General features: G+C 37.2%; 1 protein-coding gene across 5 annotated transcripts in view; it reads right to left on the minus strand.

Annotated features, from left to right (window-relative positions):
- USP25 (ubiquitin specific peptidase 25) overlaps positions 1-26403 on the minus strand; it is an 87779-nt gene that overhangs the window by 9475 nt on the left and 51901 nt on the right. For 2 of the 5 annotated variants that reach the window (XM_064410891.1, XM_064410895.1), the window contains 14 exons: positions 24682-24819; positions 23756-23832; positions 22962-23050; positions 21454-21602; positions 19036-19163; positions 18164-18259; positions 17709-17870; positions 14474-14682; positions 14191-14261; positions 10556-10784; positions 9151-9348; positions 7557-7696; positions 4727-4840; positions 2865-2960 (listed from right to left, as the gene is read on the minus strand). In XM_064410891.1, the coding sequence (XP_064266961.1) occupies positions 2865-2960; positions 4727-4840; positions 7557-7696; positions 9151-9348; positions 10556-10784; positions 14191-14261; positions 14474-14682; positions 17709-17870; positions 18164-18259; positions 19036-19163; positions 21454-21602; positions 22962-23050; positions 23756-23832; positions 24682-24819 (1896 nt within the window). The remainder of the gene's footprint in view (positions 1-2864; positions 2961-4726; positions 4841-7556; positions 7697-9150; positions 9349-10555; positions 10785-14190; positions 14262-14473; positions 14683-17708; positions 17871-18163; positions 18260-19035; positions 19164-21453; positions 21603-22961; positions 23051-23755; positions 23833-24681; positions 24820-26403) is intronic. The other 3 variants (XM_064410892.1, XM_064410893.1, XM_064410894.1) reach the window with 3 other exon arrangements.

Raw genomic sequence — 26403 nt, forward strand, 5'->3', positions numbered from 1 at the left:
ATTTTCTGAAGTTTCATAAGGCAAAAAAGCACCTCTAATACATGGTGAAATGCAAAGTTTAGTGAACCTGTATGATTTGGAAAATACTAAATGAGTATGGAATATGTCCTTCAATGAAAAAGAAATGATACGATTTCTGAAGAAAATAATAATTCCATATGAACAGTACTGCCCTATAGGGCAGGATGCAGCCCTCCCTGAATATTTTAGAGAAATTTTAGAGACCATCAGACTCATTTACTTTTCCAGCTTTGCCAGCACATTAGGTTTTAATGAACATCATTTGGTTTGTTCATTAGATTTTATTCACTGACACTATACAGCATGAACAGGAGGAACAAGAAAAAGAATTAGAAAAATGGTGACAAATGTTGACACACATTCCGTAAATTCCCTCTGAAAACAGGGAGGTTATCAGATGGTTTCCTAACACACTAGCAAAGTTTCAATACAACATATACATAAAATAAAGCACCAAAGCATGAAAAAAAAAACCCTGCTCAGTATTTCAAGTGTCTTTATGCTGTAATATCTGACATTTAACTATCAGAAATCTGGGCTCCCATCCTCTGCTAACAACATATTTTTTTTCAGGACTAAACATGAAGGGTAATAATCATACATGTTTAAACAAAGAGCATGTGGAGACCTTTAAAACTTAAGAGAATGTTCTGCATCAATACCTTTAAATACCTATGATTTGCAGTACCATTGAAAAGGATGTTTAGGACAGCATTATAAATGCCAAAAGCTATAGAGTTTCGATTATCTTATATCAGAAGTTCTACCATTAGAAAGTCAACATGGCTAACAATTAAACCTTATTTATTGAGGAAGCAAAAATAAACTGCTTTAGACATTTAATTTTTCATATAATTACTTAGAAGTAGGAAAAATGCAACACAAACCCTGTATTTTTATAATCCTTTAAAAATAATGTGGTATTCTACGGATTCAGAAATCTTTAACAAAATGAAAAAAACACTATTTCTCTACACAAAAAAGGGACAGTAGAAAAAATTATTATATGCTTTCATTTTCTCACTAAGGATAACAAAGATCTGAAAGGAACCATTCTGCAAGGACCTGTCTATAAAGGTTAAAGAATAATGATTAAAAGAGATTACTGACCAAGAAATATCTGAATGTTAGTAATGTCTTAAGCCTGAGGTCTAGAGGGTGAGTGGAACCTTGGCTGTAACAATGACCCACACCAAAGGACTTTCACTTCAGTAACATTAAAACAAAAATATAGAACGCCCCCAGTTTTTTGAAAACACTAATTTCATCAAAAACAAATAGATGAACACAATAACAGTGCTAAAAGACATCATAGAAGCTTTTATAGTAAGTTACGGGAAAAAGTGAGATTTCATCTGATGCATCCCAAAACAACCCCACTTTATCTGCATCCATTCATACTAATGCATTCCTTCAAAAAGACCCATGTTTTACCTCTTCCAAGCTATTGCAAACACAATTCAGCGGAAAATGAGTAAGGAAAGTTTTCTACTTTATGTCAATACATTTTCTAAAAGACATTCTGCCCCCGTGAAGCTTATAAGTTTAAGGACTCAAAATTAAAGACTGAAAATCATTTCAACTGAGCATTGTTTAGATAACTCTAAAGCAATAAATAGAATTTTATTTTGAAGTAATTTTCTGTTTTAAAATTATTAAAACACCCTTCATATTAAAAAGTATAATTAGATATAACTGAACTTTCTGGTTCAAATCAAGGAGTGATTTAATCAAATGAGGATTTTTTTTCAACTTGAAAAACACTTTACATATATTCATTAACAAGTTTGAAAAAGGAAAAAAAAGGTAACCAACACTGAATCCCAAACAAACCCAGTTTCACTGAGCAGAGGCTATGGCAGGTGTCTCTCCCTTCTCTGAGAAAGGCAGAGACAGCCCTGCACACACATTATGGTTATAACCCTTCCCTAAGTACCCATGTCTAACACCCACACAGACAAACCAACCAACCAACCAACCCATGAGGTTTCAACTTCCTTACGAAGGGGTTGCAGAACTTTTTGTTGGTGATTTTAGGGTTGTTTGTTGCTTGTATGGGAGTTTTGTGGCTTTTAGAATTTCTTTTAGAAGAAGTAAACCATAACAATTAAGAAGAAATCAGACCGCTACTCAATGACAGGCAAGAAACTTCTTTCTCCTCTCCAAATCACATTTGAGAGGATTTTATACTTTACATCATGTCAAAGCAACTCCCTTTCTAATACCCTGAAAATTCAAAAGGCCATGAGCTAAAGGTGCTCAGACGTTTGTGTATTTAAGAAAATGAACACTTTCTTAAATCTGGTGTCACAGTGAAGACTAATCAACATAAAAAGCCTGATGTCTAACTCCCAGTAATAAAATACTGCTTAAATAAGTAGTATTGGCACTCATGAAGTTACACAAAAGCAAGCAATTTAAATTTATTCAAAATCTTTTAAGGAGTACAAATCAAGAACATCTCTTTGAAATAAACAACAAATGACTAAAAGTCCCTGGTAAAAAAATCCTGATGTTCCACAGTCTAGCAGAGGCATGGGTTTTATTACTAACAGGAGAAAAAAACCTCATATACCACTATTGTGCAATCACACATCTAGGTTTCATGTTACTATTATGTTACTCACCACTATTATTAAAAAGCTAAAATGCAGAAAGGTATATGAGCTGCTGATATCAACAGGGCAAATATCTGTGTTTTTCAAGGGATAAGTATCTAAATGAGGGACTGATATAGACAAGTATGTATAAATGCTGGAAAAGATATAAACAGAAAGGGGTATAGGGAGTAGCATATCTTAGAGGAAAAGTCAGAGGAGAAAATTTGAAAATGTTAGTTGTACCTTAAAGAACCCTGCTTCTGGCCCACACCTGTCATAAACATTCCTGGCTTTACCTATAGCCATGATAATACCTTGCATGTTCGGGGTCAGCATGACCTGCCACAAGGGATTTAAGGTAGAAGTTTTGAATGATTAATATTTTAATGACCAAATTCAATATGCCTTTAATCTCATGCAAGATGAAAAAGCAACTTAATGCATGCATACATTGATATGGCACATTTCAATACAGATCTGGTGAGCATATTCTGCAAATCAAATCATGGCATGTGTATACACAGTTTTACTGTAACAACATTAAAGGAATCTTACAAAAAAAAAAAAAAAAAAAAAAAAGGAAAAAAATCTGTGTCAAAAAAAAGTTACATGAAGTTACATGGACCAAACTTCCCAGGAAAGGAACATGCACAGTTCAGCATTAGTACCAAGCAGAAACTGCACACTGAATAAATACTACCCATGGCCATCAAAGGATTAAAAAAAAAAAAAGTTTCAAGTAGAATAATCATCTAATCACACTTGAGATGTAATCCACTAAAGCCACCTGTATTTTATGCAAATTTCAAGGTCAAAATAAGAGACTCACTGCTGCAAATGCAATCAATCCCTGAAACATCTACAGACAATTTCTTAAATATCAAACCCAAAACAATTAACAAACACCAAGCCAAGCACAAGACATCTCTCACGGTAATTCACATCAGTTACATACAATTTGATACATCCAAGCTACTCAGAAAAGCCTTTCTCCTTTTTCATCTCTAAGCAAAGGAAAACACTGCCTCCCTGCCCAAAGTATTGCTGGTGCAGCAACAAATGATGAAGGATCTTAAACTCCCTGTGAGTCTCCCACACATAAAAACATTTTTAAAAAGTTAATACACTTATGAAATTAATAGGAAAGTTATCCTCTAGAAAAACAAAAGTAAAAACAAACGAGCAGGTCAATATATGAGGTTAAATTGTCATTTCTTTCAAATTGGAGATTACATATCTGTGAGAAGCTAAACTCATTGTGATGATGTAAATTAAACCATTTTATTCCCCACCCCATCCTCCCAGTTGTAACTGCTCACACTTCCAGGGCAGAATGACCTGAAATACCCATTTGCCTAGGGAAGGTAAAGCTCCCCAAGAATCCACGTTCAGAGCCCTGAGAATATGGGCAACACCAACTCTATTGCCAACCAAAACAAATGTGAGGTAAGTAGTGACAATGCAGGGCAGTTTGATGACCAGCAGGGTTGCTTTCTACTGGTGAAACTGGGCAGCAAAAAACAATGTCCCTCAGAAAAACAACGGGCCCCTCAATTACTCCTCAAGTAGTAGCAGGTAGATGTACCACCATGAGTCTGAATTATTTTTAAGATTTGCAAGATTCAGTTATACCAGCTGTATCAGTTTCAGGTTATTTCCATGGCTAATTTAATCCTCAATGCCTGAAAAGCTTAACCTTAGCAAATAAGAGATCAGACTTTACTGGACCGACAAGAAAGCATGAACATTAAGAACATTTCTCAGTGTCCTGTCACCTTTTAAATAATGCAGCAGTGTGCAGTCTATCACCAGCATTTTGAAGGCTACCTGGCCTAACACAAACATTCAACCTCCACAGCTGCAGAGACAGATACACCTCCAGTGTAAATGGCAGCATGCAAACCGTGCCCAATTAAGAGTTTGTAGTGCTCTCCTTCCAGATTTCACGACAAACTATGACATAGTTAAAGATCACAAATCGCTAAGCATTTAGTTTTGCAGAAGTCTGTTAGGTGTCACAGTGTGCAAACATGCCAAAAATTCTCATCAGGCAGCACAAGGAAGCACCGAGGAGGAGCGGTGCACACAACTGCAATCCGAGGTACCTCATCGTCATAACCCCCCTCCTCTGACTCAATCACAAAAGTCCCTACATCGGGGATCGCCACCTCTACCACTCGCTGGGTAGGAGCTGCTTGAGCTGGGGCATTATCAGAGCTCTGCAGAAGAAAACCATTATCAGTACATGTTTGGGAAAAAAAAAAAGAATACTCATAATAAGTATCAGAAAATACAATAAAATTATAGAGAGATGCAAATTGACAGGCTGATCTAGTACAATGATGTACACCGTGGAAATTCTGAGAAAATTCAGAAACTGCATCTAGTTAGAGACTATAAGTGATATTTATACATTTTTTAAGCAGTACACTTAAAAATTAAGCTATAATTACTAAAATTATTTAATTTGTTCTTTATTCACTAATTCTGTCTTTACAGGTTAGTATACCAGTATTACAACTCTGATATCCATTACAAATCTAAGTCACTTGGCAAAGGATGAGTCTGTGAACCACCATTTTTTGTACATTTCACCCCAAAATTACTAAGTATATCATAAAATATCAGAATAGTTTAGGAAGGGGACCTCAAAGATCATCTAGTCCTAAAGATGCCACCCACTAGATCAGGTTGCTCAGGGACCCATCCAGTCTGGCCTTGAAGAAGGCCAGGTCAGGTACTTCATATCTGAAATACGTAATGATGAAGTCATACTAAAGGATGGAAACAAACTGAAAACTAACATTTCCTGATGCTCTGGGAGAGAAAAAAAAAAAAAAAGCGCCTTTTAAAGAACATTTAAAGGAGCATTACATTAAACTGGATTAAATTTTAGAAGAGTAAGTAAACAGAAAATCAGGAGAAGACTGTTCTAGTGACTAAAATTCTTGGTATGTTAAACTAAGTTTTACACAACAACACAGACAAATATTGGCTCCTATGGTCTATCCCTGAAAAATAGGCAGTTTGTAACATTTGCAGAGTTTAAACCTTGACTCTAAACCAAGCAATGGCAAAGTGCTATGCTACTTGTTCTGTAACTGTAACAACAGCTTCATCTTTTAACAAAGATTCCAAAAACACAGTATCTATTTATACCCAACACTGTACAAATACAAAGGAGGGCTGTGCAATCAGAAGGCAGGAAAAAGGACAAAAGGCATAAAATGGATAAAATGAATATGTGGTGAATAATCTACAATCCTGTTACATGTGCTGATGTTGGCTTTCCTTTTTTTATAAATGGACAAACAAAAAGGGAAGTAATGGAATTTATGCCTGCATGTCTGAATGCATATGGAAGCAGAGTAATTAAAAAGCATGCTGATACACTGAGAAGGAAGCACAATTGTGCCTAAGTGAAATCTGGGGATACAAAATACAGCTTTTAAATGCTAACAGAGTACCTTCAGATTAACTAGAAATTTACTTTACATTTTAACAGCTGAACTACATTTTTTTCTAAATAATGTTTGCATGGTTTGTTTTCTGTCTTTTGTTTCATTAAACAGATTGTGGTGTTCCCCAACCACAGTCTTGTGAAGTCCCAAGGCTGACCACTGTGCCAAGTGCCATTATCCTGAACTACAACACTTGACCCATTGAAAAAAGTCTAAGATTCTTTCACATCCCACTGGGATGGTGTCCACAAACCCTGGAAGGAGGAATGCCTTGTGAAAGTCATTTTATCACGTGTTTTGGTATCTTCATAGCCACCTTTTCAGCTGGAGCAACACGTATTAAACAGCCTCCCACTAAGCTGTTCTGAGAACTCAAAAAAGGCCAATATGCAGCAGCCTAAGGCTTTAGTGGCAGAGTTAGATGAGTTTCCCTGTTAGCTTCCATTTCATTTTAGCAGAGGAAGTGTGCTTTCCTGCCTTCCTGACACCACAGGAGGGGTGGAAAACAGGTCAGCAGGGTGCCAACAAGCTGCCACATAATTTTCAAAGATTGTAAGGTAGCTGGGGCCAGACTGCTTCTGTTTAATGAGGATTCACACCTGATCTTAGGAGGCATTTTGCACAGATCTAAACTGTTCATATCCACAGTGGTTACTAGGGATGCCTAAGGAAGCCATACTGTACATTTATGGATCTAGTTCCAAGACAGATGCATATATCATTTTAATGGCACGTAGTTTTGTGGCAAACACATTTGTCATTTATCTACATACTTATAGGGAAGGAAGGAAGTATTTGATGAAAGAAGAAAATGTCAAATATTAGCTTCATTAATAATCCATAAAACAGTTAATGTCCCATTCCTCTTAGCACACTTTGTACAAAGTGAAAACAAACACCCAACACTGATTTTCATAGAAATTTTAAATTAATATAGGCATCCGATGAATCACAAAAAATTATTTTTGTGAAGTTGTAAATCTGCATTAAAGCTACAGAATACTGTTGAAAAACCCCTTATTTTTGAAAGCTACATTAACTTCCACAGGTGTGTCAAAGGAACTCAATTATATTCTTACATTTCTCAGATAAAAACCTGAATGTCTAAAGCAATGTTTTTCAAGTCTTTTACATGGATTGTCAATGTTTACCCCTCAAAAATACATGGAATCACCTAACATTTTTAAAAGATGATGGGCACAAACAGCTGATTGTAATTTGAACAATATGTTGTACTCCTGACAAGCACTTTAATCCCATAGAGAACACCTATCTTAGTATTTTTTTTTTTTTGCACTACACCCATTACTGTGGTACACAGTTTCTGGATGGACTTTAGTGTTGGACAGTCCTTCAAGAAAAAGCAATTGTTAGTTCAAAGTTTCCAGACTCATACCCTTTTATCAGTTTTTGTATAATTTTCACTTGCAAAATAAAAGCAAAATAAGTATTTCAAGCTTCAAAATATCCTCACCGTATCCATTATAGCTTCTGGACCTCTGTCTTCTTGTTCAGCTAAAGCTTTATTGATTGCTTGTACAGAATCTTCTTTTAAGTGCTTTGAAATATCATTTCTTGATGGCTGCTCTAAATACTCTGGTTCTCCTGCTTGAACTTAGTGACAAAAATAAGATAACAATTTTGTGCGTTAACATAAGCATGAATTTGAAATTGTTTTGTTTTATTTGGATCACTGCCTCAGAGATAATTAAGCACACAGAAAATGCAGGGTAGGTCACACAATTCACAAATACAAGTTTACACCAGTCTGTGTCTCATGCCATTTCAAACACTTCCCTACAAATGGATCCCTGATTTTATATGAGGAACAATAGACCTGTCCTGTCTATAGACCCATTAAGGCTCTTGAGTGAGGGGTGTTCATCAACCAATCATCAGGGATGACTGAGAACAAAGGTGAGATTCCAGCTGGAGTTTCCGTGGGATACAGACTCACCACATGGAATAACCTCCAGCCACTTGAGTGCAAGATCTATTTTTGCTTTGTAAAATAATAAACACATTATATTTTTCTGCCTTAAGGGAGATCTCAGTCTCCTCCACCTGAGAGCAATAAATTGATTAGTATAAATAGTGTCTTATATTCCTTACATGATAAAACCAAATTTTGGCAGACTACACATTCATTTTGTACTTTCCATTACTAACAGAAGAAATAGCATGAATCTCAAAGTGTTTGTGAACTCAAAACGTAACAAAAGATGAAGCAACTCTCTGTAGAGTTTGCAAAGCAAACAATCCCATTAAATCACTGCACTTCTTGCACTCCTTTTGCAGTCACACATAGTTATGAGAAATGTATGCTCAATCTTTAGGACTCAAATACAGCAATAAGAACATCTGGAGAGAAAATTCATCGTGTTATCTTTCACATAATATACACAGCCTATTGCAATGGAGCAAAAGGTGAATGTTACCAAAAACCTGGCAGCTCTGCTTTATAATTAGATTGGTCCAGTGGTCCTTATTAGCTGGGTTCTAACAAGCATCAGCCTCACAGATGCTGGTCAGAATCTTTTCCACTATTTTAACACCCTAATTGCCACACAGTAATTTCTTAAGCAGGCCCTACTCTCATTATCATTAAATCTGTTCAATGCACTGCACCAAATACATTATTCTGCTCTTCAGATCTAAATGCTATTCTAATTTAAAATGTGAATGTAGGTCTCACACTAAAACATCCTGAACGGAAGAAATACATCATTTACAGGCTAACAACTCCTCAAAACAGACTGGTGAGACCTATCTTAAAAGACTCAGTTTCTGTGGGGGAAAAAAAAAAAAAGAAAAAAGAAGCTCAGGACAACTGGGAGGGAAAAGGCAGGAGAACCAATGAATAATTATTTTCTTTAAATAAAAAATGAAATGCAAAAACCCACCCCAACAGGCTAAACTTGAAGTATAGTTACCTTGGCCAGGTAAATAGCTGTGATTCAAGATTACACAAATTAACCTTTTCTTCCTTCTTAATGTTTTAAAAAATATATATAAGCCCCAGTGATTTTTGGTCCTACTCCCTTTCTAAACAGGTAGAAGCAGCTAACCTGGAGCAGGTGAGGGTGCTGGTGCCCTGGGTATCTGAGATAACAATTTCTCCTGCTGTGCTTTCTGAGCAAGTTCTGCATCCCACTCTTCAAGTTCCTTTTCAAAACGTTTATTATCTTCCTTGACATAATCCCTTAGATCAGAAGGCAGCGTGTCCATTCCAACAAGCATCTGTCCCGTTTCTTTGTTAAACTCCTCTGTGGTAACATGAAATATAAAGTTTCAGAAAAAGAAAGAATAGGACAAAAGAAAGTAGAAAGTATATTCAACAGATATCCTCAAGTGAATTACTAGAAATGTACAGTGTAACACCAAACCCCCAAAACTATATTAGTTTTAACTGGTTTTACTATCTGTTGAGCATTCTATGTGAACATTAAGAGAATAGTCACAAAATCCCCACCATTGTTTGACTGTGTTACTGCCACAGAGAGCTGGACACAACTAAACTTCCCAAGAGAAAAGGGGAAGGAGAGTAGGAGAGTAGACTTACAGGAATTCAGAAATCTAGCTGATAAGAATACTAGCTAAATTGAGTAATCTTCCTTTTGCTTTGAGAATGGTCTCTGCAGGGGTATCCTACATCCCAGGGCATCCACCAGCAGCAATTGCCCCACAGTGAGCAAGCCTCAGATTGAATTGGGATGGCACAGGCAGACTACAGGGCCCAAACACCCCATGGCTGCAAGTGCACCACCAACCTGGCAGCCTAGGGTAATATTGCATTTAAAAACTGAACAAATGAGCACTTGAGCCTCCTGCCCTATGAAAAAACAGGAACCTGAGTATTTTCCATGACCTTCTATTGAGTATCTGGACATTTTCACATACTCCTACATGACCTGAAAAAAATTCCCAACCCGTGTATTACTTAGGTTTGATGTGTGGTTGGTAGGTCTAAGTTATTCATATTCCAATTTACTGTATAAGCTTTCAAGTTTTCATGCTCCAGTAGAGTGTATCAGGGCTCTGAAGCTTATGGGGAAAAAAGCAGCTACATAAGGATTTTAATGTCAAAAGGCTCATTTCTCTATTTCCATACTTCTCTCCTAATCTCCTAATCTTGAGATAAACCCTCCAAAATTCTGCAATCCCTCCTCTAAAATATTTACAAATTAGCAAACAGGGTTGGTTTTTGGGTTTTTTTTTTTTTTGTTTTGTTTTGTTTTTGTTTTTTTTTTTTTATCTTAATAATGCTGAAACACAGGCATTCTCTTTGCTGATCTGTAAGCTGAACAGCAATTGTTTCTACCCACAAAAACAATCTAACAGTTAACAGCAGGAATAAAACTTTCAATAACTATTAAAAAATTTCAAAAATCTGGAAATCCATCTGAAACAAGTTTGTTTAATCAATGTATTCAGCTATTCTATATCATGCAGAATCTGTCTAGATAACATTACCTTGTATCAAGTACTGCTCCTTGTCATTGATATACATTAAACAGTATGCACTGGCATTCCTGTAACCACCAAAAGAGTCCCGTTCCAGCTCTTCCCAAGTTGACTTTGTCACAGAAATATCATTATATTTCATCCATCTGTTCTGGTGGTGGTCATAAATATATGCCCAGTAGTGTCCTGCATTCGCTTGACCCTCATGAACTAGGACAGCATGCAACCTATAAGGAACCTTAAAAAAACAAAACAGGTAATAAAACAAATGTCAAACCCTCCCTGACAGCATTTAGTTCCTATTGTATGCCACCAATAATTGCTACATGAAATAAAGGTAACTGAAATAAAGTTAATCAGAATCAGAAAACACAACACAGAGGAAAAACAAGTAAAACTAGCAACCCACTATGCAGAAGGGCTGTTACTTACCACTACTAGTTACAGGAGATCTTAAAAATATTAGTATATGACATATATGTCTACTCTGCTGCTTTTACTGCCACTCATCCTCTTTTCTTAATTCCTTAATATTCCTATCTTCGTTGTATCTACCAAAACAACCCTCAAATAAATCAGCCTTGACAGTCTCTGATTTGCTTCCGTTTCAACCTGGCAAACCTGTCAGAAAGTCTGGAAAGGCACATGCAAATTCAAGGTAAATTCAGTGTTTTCTGTGTGACAGTAAAAGAATTTATTTAAATTAGTATCTGCTTCAGTTACCCAAAAATAGAAATCCCACAGTAAAATAGGAATACAACTGTTTTCCAGTGTTTTAACTGTGTCAGGAAAAGCTAAATAAAGCATGGGAGACCTGAAAAGGTCCTCTCCTCATCCTGAAGCAAAGGACAATAGCAGTTTCTAGGATCAGTGGAAAATGAATTCCAGGCTACATCTGTAAATCAATGAGTAAGAACAATGGGAAACTTAGTTTCTACCTAAGTAATTGGGAGATTGAAGGAGAGAGAGAAGCAGAATGAATGAGTTCTTTCTTACTTACAAGTCTTTTGAGAACATCTTAGTGATTGACTCATTTTAACCTGCTGAAATAGCACATGCAACATAAAAGGGAAAGCTGAGCTTCTCTGCTACGCACAGTGTGTCTCAATGACAACAGCTCAGCTGGGATGAAAAACCCCAAAACCTGTTTGTGCTGGACTGCAGATCAACAGTCTCTTTAACTGAAGGTGTACTCAGTATTTTTCACAAATATCATCTGAGTACTACAACCATCATAAATACACACATATCTGTGACTGGAGAAACTCCTTGAAGTTATTTTTAACCTGATCATTCTCTTCCAGGCGATATGCAAGTGCTGGAGATTTTGCAACTCCCCTTGAACTGTAAAGCAGAGTGACTGCACAGCAGCTGGAATCAAAGAGCGTGTCTTTCCAGAGACAAACTGCACTCTAAATCTCCCAAACACAAGAAGTATACACAGAAGAAATCCTGGCAGGTCCTTAAATCTAAATGCTCTAGGCTTTTTACCATTTGTTATTAAACCAGTGTGAAAGCCTCCTTAACATGACTGCAAGCCTCTGTATATACACAAATGTATGCAGATCCTGATTTAATAAAAAAGGTGTCTCTTTAGACTTTGTCAAAACAAAATTTTCTTACCCTAAAGTCAGGAACTGAAAATCCCCATTGAATTTAAATTGTTTTACTTAAAACCATGCAAACTAGGTCAGTTTGAGGGTCCCCACACTTTCCTCCAAGCCAGGAGTAGCAGCTATCAGTCACGCACACTAAGCTTTCAGGAAGGTTCCCCACAGAGGTCTGTGACCAGGGGACAGGTGAGTTCAGTGCCAACAGACATCTCTTGTGATAAGTCATTATTTCAACAGTAATTAATAGCACAAGGCAACACAAACACAGATGGCATTAAACTCCTCAGTTTACACTTACTACCTGTAAACCAGGAATGGAGCTTCACCAGCCCCATCACATGTAGCTAGAGAACAAATATGTCAAAGCTGCTATAACCAAGATGAACTCCCACATATAAAACAGTTGTGTCTCTTTTCCAACAGCAAGTTCACAGAAGGAATGAAATAAATAAGCAGCTGATAAAACATTCATTCAGGAGAATAAAACAATAAAGATTTCAGGAATGTATCTCATATGACAATTTGACAAAGGTTTTATGGACTACTGTATCTCCTTAGAATCCAAAAGGACAAAAGGAGAAGACAAAGAGCTTATCAAATAGTTCATAAATACACTAGGAAGCATCCTGCAATTATGATATGTTTGTTTCAAAAATGTGTCTAGTTTTATGTGCATAGAACTTGACTTCAAGACTGCAATCCTGTAGTTGTATTTTGCAGAGGGAAACTGTTCCCAGAGAATGGGGCAATCCCCAGCGATCAAATCACCCAGAGAACAGAGGAAGCAGGGAAAAGTAGACAGCTCTGTGCACCTGCCTCCTTCCTATTGTGCCAAAACAGCCACAGGGACAAACCAGGTGAGCTGCAGAAGGACAGCTTCCCTGCCAGCCTGTGATTTCAGATGGGGTCAGCACCTACTTTGTGTTTTACTAAGTAGTCTCTTCTTTCTTTTGTAATGACAGCTGACTAGTATCTTTGCTATCCAGAGGTATTTCTTCCTGTAACACCTAAGCCAACACAAGTAGACTAGTCAGATGCAAGTTATCAAATTAATTAATTTTACTGTTAAGTGACAAGTACCCTGTGGCCTTCTTCCTAGAAGACAAGTATTAAGGAAAAAGAGTGCCTGCTAGTAGCAAGCTTAAAGAAAGTCATCTAGGCGAATCTGCCTAAAATCCTTAACATCAGAGTTCAGCTGCCAGTAACTATTAGGAGCTATGTACAAAATGAAAGCATACCTCAAGAAAAACTGCAAGCTGAACAGATCTTGCTTGGAATAAAAATAGTTCTTTTTACTAACAGAAAGTAATCCTTAGCCTTAAAACCTCTCAGAGTGAGAGAATGCGTGTATGTGAACATAAGATACAGCAGAAGAGCCACAACTCTACAGCAAAACATTCCACAAACAGTGCTCAGATTACACAGAATAAGAATTCCCTAGAAGATATCTTAGAATAATAATCAAAGTTGTGACTGATACAAAATCTAGACGAAGTTAAAAAAAAACAAAAGCAAAAAAGACTCACCAAAACAAAAAAACCCAAGCCAATAGCAACAAAACCACTCACTGGAATTAACTACAAATAAAAATCAGAAGCCTTGAATTTCCATGTATTAGAATGGAGGCTGCAATACACAGTGGCACTAAGCAGCAAAGTAAACACTATTTTCCTGTGTCTAATGCTTCACCATCTTAAAGCCATAGGGTCACTGGGCAATAACGGGCAAATCGGGGAAAAAAATTTTGTTGTGCAAGTCTACATTCAAGTCAAAGATGGGAATCAGAGGTAGAACATATTTAGGCTTTTCATCATAGTTGCCTGAATTTAAGCATGTCACCAGTAAAATACTGTAACACTTTCATTTGACTGTGCATAACTAAAGGGCTTACAAACCCATTATGACTTTGCAATGAAATTTCTGAAAACACTACATAATTGTATACTTGCTCTGTTTTCAAGCATTTAAGAATTTTTCAGAAGTGCCAATAAACATCTATTTTCAATTATCTCATGCCAAAACTGTACTTACTTGGACCATTGTTTTGTCAGAGTACATCAATTCAATTGTCCGATGTATTCGAGATATACTTTCCTGTAAATCTGAAAGACAAAGAAGAAAGAACCTCTCATCCACAAGGTTGTATCATTGCACATGACTACATCTTTATCTCATGAAAAGCCTAAAAGGGGTGCATTTCACATGTGGTACATCCATCTACAAGCCAAATGCTAAACCTTCTGGGATGAAAGACTTCCCCCATTTGCACAAATCCTTTCCTACAGCAAATGCATCCCCCAGTGCGTGGCATTACCTCTTGTGTCATTCTCGACTTCAGTCCTCCAGCGATGCAAGCAGCCCTCCAGCACAGACAGCTCCTCCTCCGTGATGTGCCTTGGTGCCGGATGCATCGGCAGGTCAGGGGGAATCCGTGATTGTGTGAATGGTTTGTGTATTACTGATCTTTGTACAGGAGATGTGCTTGGGACTTCTGATGATGAAGGCCCTTGCTGCTCTATTGTGCTGCATTCATTCAAAACATGAAATATAAAAATTGAATCGTCACGTAGACAGACTGGAAGTTACACCATAAAAATAAGCTTTTAATCTGAAAATGGGCATTTTAAAGGTAATAATTTCCTGAAGTGCAATCCAGAACTCTCAGAATCTCTGTGGTCGAGATGATCCCGAGATGTTAGAAAGTCTCTTTTTCCCAGCCCAGCGATCGAAGGAGTTGGGATTCCTCAGCTCTGGTTTTCAAGGTTGTTTATTTTCTCTTATCTAATACATTCTTTTCCTGGCCCACTGAGGTCTGTCCAGCAGGTCAATTTGTGGCACACTGACCACCCTTGGGGTGATGTCAGCATTTTATACTAAGAACTACGTGTACTTTATTTACAGTAACTTTCCATACTTATCAACCATGTTAGACAGTCTGTCTCTACTCTAAACCAATCTAAAAGTACCACCATCACACAGAATATGGAGGCTAAGAAGAAGGAGGAAGGACAGGACATGCCCAAATCCCTCCATCTTGCCTCCTGAACCCCCATTCTAAAAACCCCAAAAATTCCACCTTTTCACCCTGTGGCAAACTATTATTCTACTTAAACTTTCATGGCTTGTAAGTTTTCACATAAAGTTGGTAATCTTCTCCATGGGTTAAAATCAAAGGCACAGGTGTCTTTGGCTTCGTGCCAAGGTCTCTGAGCCCTCTGCCAGAGACTCGAGCCATCCAGGGCAGCCAGAGGAATGCCCTGGGTTCCGACACAGAACATGTAACTACAATAGCAAGATGGAATTAGTATTTAAATTCTGAAAGCTTTGTGGTGCATTATATATTAGCAAAACAACAAAGTTTGCTTTATTTGAAACACTACTGAACAGTTTCAAATCATGTCATACACGTAAATAACTGTGGTTTGAAACATTTACAGCCAAATGGCAGAGAGAGAAATCACAGTACTTTGTCTTATGGCCAAGGACCATAAAATCCAATAAGCACAAATGCCCAGTTAATAACTTCCTTCATGTGTCACATGCCTAGCAGACAGACTTTTTCTAACATCCTACCTAAAACTTATGTTAGCTCAACAGCAATAATGAAGGGACCTCTGATATTTATGCCACACTGGAAATGCACTACCAACTGATTTAAATTTGTTCCAAACCATTCTAACTTGAATGGCAAAGCAGCCACCTTAGGAGAATTTTGCAAGAGCAGCAGGGTAATAAAAATGAAGACTTGTTACAGATTTTTCTCTTCCCATCAACAAGATCACCTCTACATAATTACACTGCATAAGAGGAATCTGAAGATCTTTCTTGCATGCCACTGAATTTTTACTTTGTGTACAGCATCATGATACAGCCTGAGAAACTTGTATTCTTCAGGAGTTTAGAAAGTTCTGAGAACATCAAGAGCTGAAAATGTCACTCCATATAACATGCTCTGGTGTTTCTACAAATGGACAAAAAAGCTACAATACTTACATTTCTACAGAACAAACTTCCTGTACAGGAGTTTGACCAGTGTATTACTTTTGATATTACATATCATGCAAGCAATGGTAACTTTTAAAAGTTTGTCTTCTCTTATCAATCATTACAATTTCTGCTGGCATTATACCAGTGAGGCATTGGACATCTTTTTAAAGCCTTGTTAGATTCATGCACTTCACTTCTCTGAATGACAAATTTAACAGCCTTGATTGACCCAGAAGACGGAACCCTACTGTCCAAATACCACATACAAAGCTATGTTACAAACTGTTAAATGTCTACTTATCTGAAATTGTACTCTATTACCAAAGAATTATTTAGGTTGGAGAAAAATTCTAAGATGATGTCTAACCATTAACCCAGCGCTGCCAAGTCCACCACCAAACCATGTCCCTCAGTGCCACATATACACATATTTAAAATACCTCCAGGTATAACTCCATCCCTGCCTTGGGAAGCCTGTTCCAACATTTGACAATCCCTCCTGTGAAAAAATATTTCTTAGTATCCAATCTAAGCCTTCTCTAGTGCAACTTGAGGCTGTTTCCTTGTGTCCTGTCACTTGTTACCTGGGAGAAGAGGCTGGCTCCCACCTGGCTGCACCCTCCTGTCAGGGAGTTTCAGAGTGATAAGCTCTCCCTAAGACTCCTTTCTCCAGGCTGAGTCCCCCCAACTCCCTCAGCTGCTCCTCACCAGACTTGTGCTCCAGACCCTTCCCCAGCTCTGTTCCCTTCTCTGGACATGCTCCAGCACCTCCTGCTGTGAGGAGCCCAAAATTGAACACAGGATTGAGGTGAGGCCTCACCAGTGCCCAGCATAGGGGTACAATCCCTGCCCTGGTCCTGCTGCCACACCACTGCTGATCCAGGCTGGGTGCTACTGGCCTCCTTGCCCACTTGGGCACAGCTGGCTCATGTTCAGTCACTGCCAACCAGCACCCCACATAGTCCTTAACTGCTGGGCATCATCTGCAAACTGACTGAGCATACACTCAATCCCTTACACTGAGTTACTAGCTTAAATAGGGAGAAAACCAACATTTTTGGACATTGATCTCTCTGGTACTTTAGCTACTCTACATTTAAGAAGTCAGATTATTTAGGTTCTTGACAAATTTGGTAAGACATGCAAACAGCATGGCAGAAAAGGAGCTTAGCTCCCAGGCAAAATGTAACATATAAATTGCACACCAAAAAGCTTGATGGTATGCAGCACATACACACTGTCCAATTCAGATTCTTAAATAATACACATGGGAATCAATGACCTCACCAGAATCTTCTGTCTATTTAGAACTGTAGATGGAATTGGGCTGTTCTTGCAAATGGTAATCTCCTTGAGAAGACATTTTTGTAAGCGCATGAGACAAACCCAGGTCATTAACATTTTTTATTTATTTAAGCCTGCTGTTCTGAAAGAAAAGAGCAGAAACTTTACACTACCCCCCCTCGCATGCCTGGTTTTATTGGTCTGAACGTGCTGTGCTCCTGTCTCCCAAAGGCTGCTTTGCTCTGGCCTCTGCCTGGGGAGCAGGAGGCAGCCCTTACCTGGGGGGGATCTGTGGTGGCAGTGTGCCACTGGCGGGGGCACTGGCACCCAGGTCATCCACGGGGGACGTGCACACCGGCTTGCTGGAGGCGAACTCCAGGGCATACTGCAGGACATCTACCAAGGGGAATCGTTTAGGACCAGAACCATAGCTTAAATATCTGTTAACCACAAAATGTATTAATGCCATGACTCACAGATACAAAAAAAAAAGAAAAAAAAAAGAAATAAATTATTTTTTTCTGATTGACAGCAATTAATTAAAGCAAACCTCTCCTAGCATGTCTCATGAATCAGAATTACAACACTTATACACAGCTTCCAAGGAAAGGGTAAAATGAAAGAGGTATAGAAAGGAAATCTCAGGTAAATAACTATACACAAAGTATATAATTGCATAGTTATTCTAAGTAGCCCACAATACTATTTGCATTTACACAGTTATCCATAGTACCGTTCTAATCTCTGTTGTAAAACTGTGAGGTACTCTTTGAGTCTCTTGATTTCATCTCGTTTAATTCTTGTTATTTCTCTGTTTTTGTGCATATACCTGTAAAACACAAAATTTAGAAAGCAGTGTCAGCCCATAGTATTCCAGGAGTGAAACTGAGGTCTGCCTCCATCAGCCATGCAGTTCAATACTAATAAAACTCACACCCTCTAGAACTCAGCACAAACACACCCAACATACTCAGCACTAAAACAGAACTGAGAAGAAAATGAGCCTTCCCTTCCACAACTTTCAGAGGATGCTTTTTCCCCAGTGTCAAAAGCTCTGTTGATACCGTGGATGATAAACATGTATTAGAAAGCCACTATTAGAGAGATTCTAAATTAAGTAGTTTAAGTGGCAACCCCAGAGCAATATTCCTGTTTCATTATTTAGGTTCACAAATACCTTTCAGCAGCTAACTGAAAGCCATCCTGGTATTTTTGGTCTACAGAGAAGTTGCATGTACTCATACTGAGAACTGACTGCATGTTTGAAGAGTATCTGGAACACCACAAAATATCCAACTTGTCACCCTGTTTCCCAAAGGGAAACATAAGTGGTGTGATTTTTCAGAGTATTTTGCCTATGTACACAAGTACCTAGCAATAAATGAAAGTGGAAGCAGGTTTTTGACACAAAGCAGCAGTATGTCTTAAATTGTGATCCGTGTATATTTTCTGAAACAGATGAAACCATGAAAACTCTAACTTGAGTAAACAGAACATAAATTTACTGTGATTCAAGTGAGCATAAGACACATCATCAACTTTAACAAACTTACAAGATTTATTTTATATCCACACTAGAATTTTGTAGATAAAATTATACCATACCTGTCTAGATACAAAATTGGAGGAAATTCTAATTTGTTGTGTATCTTCTCTGGTCTCCCCAAAGCCTGATTAAACTCAAATCTTGATAGCTCAAAAGTTAAGACAGGAGGAAGCTCTGTGAACCAGTGCTGGATGAAGAAACAGAAATCCCCAAAATTAATGCCTTCCAATAGCAGAAATTCAGTAATAATGATACAATACCTGCAGACTGACACAGCTATGACAGAAACTGGTTTTAGAGTGGGTCAGCATAAGTTTTCCAATGCTACCACCCTCTCCCTTCAACAAACAGACTATTTGTTGTCCATGCTGCATAAGAGCTTTGCTATCTGTGTTCCAGCAGAGGAGGCAGAAATACTTACTCCACTCACATTTATTTTGCTTATACAGAAGTCAGCTCGTGCTTGAGCCTACCTGCCTTGCCAACTGTTCTGTTCCCTTAACCCCTCAATAATACTGAAAGGGCTGTCTACACTGTTAGCAAGTGCTCTTCCTGCTATAGTTCTCTCAGACTCAGCTTCCTGATCCTTTCATTCACCTAGCAACATTCAAAGCTTCTAATGATCCCCTCTGAAACAGGATCAGTGAGTGTTTGACATTTCCTCCATACTAACAGCTTAAAGCTTCTACTCATGTCTCTAATCATCTTACTATCATCTGCTATCATCATCTTACCCCATTTGTCTTTGACTACTCAGCAGAGGTCTATCCATAGTCCTCATTTCTTTTTTTACAAACGTTGTTTCTCAACTACAATACAAATCCAGCTCCAGTTACAGCACTGAAGATCTTTTTTTCTCCTCTCCATTCTCACACATAACAACTACAGTCTACCCATTTAAATAAGTTTTGGGTGTCTAACCATCACCTGAAGTTTCTCTGATTGCTGCAGACACTATAGACACATTTGTCATCAGTGCCATAGCCTGGATGTGGTATTAGACTCAGAGCTCACTTCAAGTTCTCCTATCCAGCCAAATGTCTTGAATAGTCTTTTCATACAATAACTGGCAAACAGCCTTTTCTTCCTGTGCTCATGGCTAAAATTCTCTTGAAGCAGGATTTAAGTTCCTCAGGACAGAGAATGTCTCCTTTTTCTGTTCCTACATTAGCTCACTAGCTGACACCCTGCTCTGTAACTGAGGCTTTTAGGTATCATGATAACAATACTAATAATAATACTAATAATAGTTAAGCTAAATACCCCGTTACACTCAACGGTAGGAAAAAGGAAAAAAACCCCAGAATGTTACTTCGAGGATCTTTCAACACATTTGAGTACCACATTATTATTCTCTTTAAGCTTTGATATCAATCAACTCAGAGAAAAGTTACTTGAAGTCTTTGTTCAGTTGAGACAGATCATGTTAAAGCTACAAGAAATTCAGAGTTCTTTAGTACTTCCAAACCTTCCAATGCACTGTAACATCTATCAGACATTATATTAAACACAACTACTAAAAGAAGCAACACCACTATGGATTATTTCAGGGAAACAGAACCCATTTACTTGGCCCTAGTAACAATGAAGCAATGTTTTTTCTAGAGTAGGACTTAACACATTGCTTTTCTTGTTTTTCCACTGTCAATCTGTCATATGACTATTTCACTTCTATTTCCACATGCTAAGAAGCAAAGCTGACAATTTCACAGAATTCAAAGCTTAACAGTATAGATCTGTACATCACTATCCTGCTGCTTCCCAGTTTCCCAATATTACAAGTTAAAAAAGCGTCAAAACCAAAACAAAAAAGCCCACAACATCCAAGTCTGACATTTCTAGTCAAGCATTTATAACAGAACTGGCATTTTATGCATGAATACACACAGGCTATAACTGCAAGACAACCTTTAGTTCATGAGATGAACAGTTATGCTCTTGTAGTAGATATATACAAGGTTTCACCTTGCATGGAGAAATAAAACTTGGGATTGCACCAAGAAATTTGTGACATTTTGTTTTCTTCAAATTACACTTCAGGAAATATGGTCATTATAGAAGAGATGCCATAAAACATTTGTTGTAGAACACAGAATTGGTACCAGAACTTCAGACTGGAGGATGATTTCAGTTTGTGTTACTAGGCTTCACAATTAAACCATGTGTATACTTTGATATTATTTAAGGAAGCAGAATTGTATTACTGCAAAAGATTGACATCAAGAAAGAAATTACACCTGAACTTTTCACGTAAGTAGGAAAAAACCTCGTAAGATTTCACATATTTAAAATAACTGTGATGAAACATGAACAGCTGAACAGTGTAAAGAGAAAGCAGCTCAGCCTTTACAGGCAAAGGGGATTCCCATCCATACAGCAGGTGCCATGAACCATGAAAACCAGACATGAAACCCAAAGAAAAATAAAGGGCACTACAATAACAGCCCAAGAGAAGTCCACAGGAGCACTTAACTCACCTCCTGACCAGATTTTGCAGAGTTTTCTGAATGGAGAGATTCAATTTCCCCTTCAATCATTGCAGCTTCTAGGCACTCATGCAGATCTTTAAAGCCATTAACCTGTAGTGGATACTGGCCAAACATTTCTGTATTTTCAAATTTTTTACCTTCACATGAAAAAATAAACAGTTAATGTTTTAGAATAAAAATTTACCTTGAAAAAAAACCCTATCAATCCTAGGTCAATTGATCTAATCCACTGAACAATAACCACATTTTCTTACTGAACAATTTAATTATATGTCAAAAGACAATTTATATAAAAATGCTGGTCAAGCAATATTGAAAATTACTGTATTTTCCTCTTCAGCCTATTTTTGGTTTTTTAGCATCTTTTGGTAATAAGCAAAACTCAAAATTACTTGGCACCACAGACATTTTGGAAGTTTTACACATATAAATCAAAGTCCTCCCCTGCAAATAGGAGCTTCATAGTACAAATGTATATTGTATCAGCAAAGTCATTGGAATTGCTGGCATGAAAGAGCCCTTTGTATAAGTACATTTTGCAAAAATAAGCCACAAAAGAACATTCATTTCTGTCCTGAAAACAAGATTACAATTTGGTAACACTGTATAAAAATGTAAGTGCAAAAATGAGAAGAAATATGGGGGACATGTGATTTCAAGCTACAAATTCAATTATTTCAACCTAAAGTCTTGCATCTCCTAGAATCTTTTCATTTGTTTGATTTTTACATATCCCCTCTGTTAAAATGTGAATGTAAGGGATGAAAGTAGCTAAATATAAAGAAGCAAGAATGCTACTAGCAAGAAATCTGCAGAATTGTTCTGAATCTGACAATAACTCATTAGAAACATGTCAAGGTCACAGAATAACCTGGAAGCCACTTAAAAGAGTACACCTGCTTCATTCAAATGCAAAAGTCATTCATTTGGATGGAAGGCAGAATCACCAACATTAAAATGACTCAAAAATACTTTGATGGCCTTTTGGGAATAGAGAATGGTACAATTCTGCAGATCTACTAACTACATACAAATAAGATAAAGAGAACTTGTTGTACAGTCTGTTCCTCCTCAGCACTCTCTCCAACACTGCCCTTGAGCAGGTTTCCACTGACTTGTTTTCCAACAAAATGTACTTTTAGGAGGGTGAGTTTTCCATATGAGAAACTGTGCATAAGGAAATGCCATAACTGCAGTTTTAAATTGCATTAAATGAATCAGAGGGAGCATGAGAGAACAGCTCAGTGAAATAAGAGTATCTTGCCTTCTGTACACTGTTATTAAGTAACAGTGTACCAAGGGTGGTAACAGTGTCCCAATAACTTCTTCCAAGGATCTTCCCTCAGCTTCTCACCCCAACTTATGCTGCACTGAGAACATACACTCAGCTCCTGAGCAGAAGTAGCTAAAATCCTGAAATGCATCAGTCACCCGTGTGCTTGGACAAGCACAGATCAGACGTGACCACAGAAGTCCAAGTAAATTCTGATACATACCTTCAAGTACACCTACTGCTAGAAATCGCCCATAAAACAACTCCACCATTGGGTTCTTTGGTTTCTCTCCATCCCTAAAAGAACAGGAGCTGTGTTAATGCAAAAAAAATCCAAGTCAAAGCTCAACCTTTGATTTATAAAACTACAGACAGACTATTCTGAATTAATTATAGACATTATGCCCATTTTGCTGTTAATTTATTTTTGTACTTTTCTCTTATGACAACAACGATTCAGATATTTGCAGGGAAAAGTTTATTCTGAAAACTAATTTTCAGAAGTGTGTCATTTTAAGACAATCTATGGAAACCAGATTCAATAATGAGTGTTTAAACTGTACAAAACCCTTGTAAAAACTGTTTCTTGAAACTTTACAGAAAAGATCATGTATTCAAAAGTGTTTCCAGATGCTCACTAATACAAACAATGAGTATTTTCTTCTGAGATGAGAAAGAGGAGCAAGTTTTTGAAGTACTTTAACTCCAGGATCAAAAAACAAAATAGCATTAAAATAATAAAGCCTAATTGACTATCTAAAAAATACCTCTTTATTTACTCTTTATATACTCTGGACTTCATGGAGCTAGATTTCTAACATTAAATAAGAGGGTGAAAGTATAAAAAAAATTAAAAATGGATAAAACTTGAAAGTATTGATATGTATGGAAAAAAATCACACTTGAACTAAAGCTACAGTTAAAATTTTTTCAGCCATATGGAGAATTGGATTTTTGGTCATCTCATTTGCTTTTCTCTCATCTAAACATGCAGAGCTAGGAAAAAAAAAATCTTACCTCTCTTCTTCAGCTTTAATTTGGAAGGCATCTTCTAGCCAATCTAATAATTTGTGTGTGAATTCACTAACATCTTGCTGTTAAAAAATAAAGAGATCAGTACACATATGCAACAGACCACAACAAAGTGTCACCTTACAAGACCAGTTTAGTAGAATTCCCTTCCCCCTCCACCAGTGTTCCAGAATCACACAATGTCTAAGACTATGCCATGATTGGTTTTTTTATGAGTGGCTCTGGTGTTCCTCAGCAGTGACACTGTCCTGTGATCCTTGTTACTTGGGCTCAGCTTTCACACCATGCTAGTCCAAAGGCATCTCTTGAATCCCATTGTTCAAACCCTTTGGTATCTAGCAAGTGGTGACTAATATTACTTTCATCGAGCACTAAATTCAGTGTGCTATTGTAATTAAACACCTCAGCCACGTAACCTCATGTTATAAAACAAAGCATCTGAAGAAACAGAATATTTCTCAAAAAAAGCAGAATATGCACATTAAGATATGGGCAATAATCCTGAATATGAATATTTAGATCTCCCAAACCAGTATCTAAACAAGCAGTATAATGACATTGTACATTAACAGTACAGCCCTGGGTGTACTGTTAGATCAGAATAGTATTTCAAAAACCCCCAGACTTAGAAGATAAACTACATCCTAAAAGCAAGAATGTTGCACTATTAGTCCATTTCTAAAATAATAGGAAGAAAGTGTCTTGAATAAAATAGTCCCGTTGTCCGGAATTTTTTTTTACATCTTTCTAATAAATGTAACAAGAAATCACATGAGTTTGAAGACTGTGATAATCAGAAGTTGCTTTTCTGTGGACATTTTGAAATTCTGTTGTCTATGGTAAGTATTTCCTATTACAATATAACTATATAAAAATATGCATAAAATTGATTAAAAATACATGGAACTTACCTGTTGGGAATCATTTGATTTAAAAGCATCTTTAAGGATTTCAACTGCTCTTGATGGATCAACATATTTTCTCTTTGAACCAACTAGAAGTGCAAACAGGTACCTCAATTCACGCATGAAAGGCAGATTCCTATGCTCCTGTATGTGAAGAATAAAAATATTTAACAAAGTGATAACTGAAATCTACTGAACAGAAATGTTACCCAATAACCTGAGTAATGTCATAATGATATAGAAGGCTACTTGCAGTACTACCAAGGTAATGCTGCATGCCTATTACTTGTCAATGTTACAAAATAATGCAGTTCTCTGGGAAGAAAATTTCTTTTCCTAAATCAGAGGTTCCCTGAAATCATATCTAGATTATACTGTTTGTCGTGAAGTGGGCCTGCATTGACAACTGGACAAGCAGAGTGGCATTTAGGACAGAAATGTTTCTCTTGAGACTTCCAAAGCCTTAAGTAATACCCTGCAACAATATGCATTCTTTTATTGAAATTAGTATTCCTCTGTACCTCTAGAATAATTTCTTGTGAGCCTACACACTACTTGGCACTTTTTTTAAGCTTAATTTTTACCAAAGACTAAACTCCTAAGGTCTACATTAACCTTTATTATTTCCCTTGACACAAGTGAAATAGCCTACTCTCCTTCCAACCCAATTTTGAAGTACAGTTCATGTGACTATGGCATTTTTTTGCTGGTTTCCAGAAGAGAAGAAATACTTTCTGCCTGCATGATGAAAAACAAATAAACTGAAACACAAATACCAAAGATTAAATCACAGGTTACCAGCGCTGTGGAGATTGGATATCTACTCCTGAGTAGATAGTTGGCAAATACTTGTGAAATTAAACCCTGTGTAATATCCACTTGTATTTAGAACAAAGCATCATTCAAAGACAGCACAGATGTCTGATACTGGTCAAACTGGAATGACTTGATGACAAACTATTTCACATGCTCATCAGACAGCAGACTTGTTTAGTCACTCCTGTGTCAATCCAGGAGGCATAAAGGTTTTTGTATGTAGAATATGGTTTACATCAGATTTCAAAAGTGCACAGTGAATTCCATGTGTTCCACATAATACCTAGGAAACACTTTAGTCATGTAAATCTCTGAATTTAACTTGCTCTTCTAGTCCACCTTGCAAAATACCTGCCAGTTATAAACACTGTTCACAGAAAAGGCTACACTTCAAGTGCCACCCTAATTCAGCATCAAATCCTCCTAATTCAAGAACAAAACAGTCTCCCATTTAGATACTTAAAGCACAATATAACAACAAAAGAGGGAAACAAACTGCAGAAGTTGTATTTTTCTTGCTGATTTCTTGAAGTGTTCTATTAAAACAAATGGAATTTCAGTTTTTAGATAAATTTTATAAAGATGCTTCAATACCAGTGATAGTTCATATAAAAATAAATTATTAAACACAGAATACTCTTTTTATTGAATCTGAAGAACATAGGCATCATTCTAATGTACATAGTACATTACTGCATTACCCAAATTTACACTACAACTTTGGCTGTGTTTTAGCTGTACTTGTAGCCTTAGCTTGAACAACTGCCTACCAATGTAAGTAGGATTATTCAGAACAAATATCTACCAAGGCTACCAAAGTTCTCTAAAACTAGGGAAATACTTGCTGCTTTTGAAAAACCTCAATTTAATGCATTAGACATAATGCTTGACCAGAAAAATCCCTAAAATCTT

Source organism: Passer domesticus, chromosome 2, assembly GCF_036417665.1.
Source record: "Passer domesticus isolate bPasDom1 chromosome 2, bPasDom1.hap1, whole genome shotgun sequence".
Classification (NCBI taxonomy): Eukaryota; Metazoa; Chordata; class Aves; order Passeriformes; family Passeridae; genus Passer; species Passer domesticus.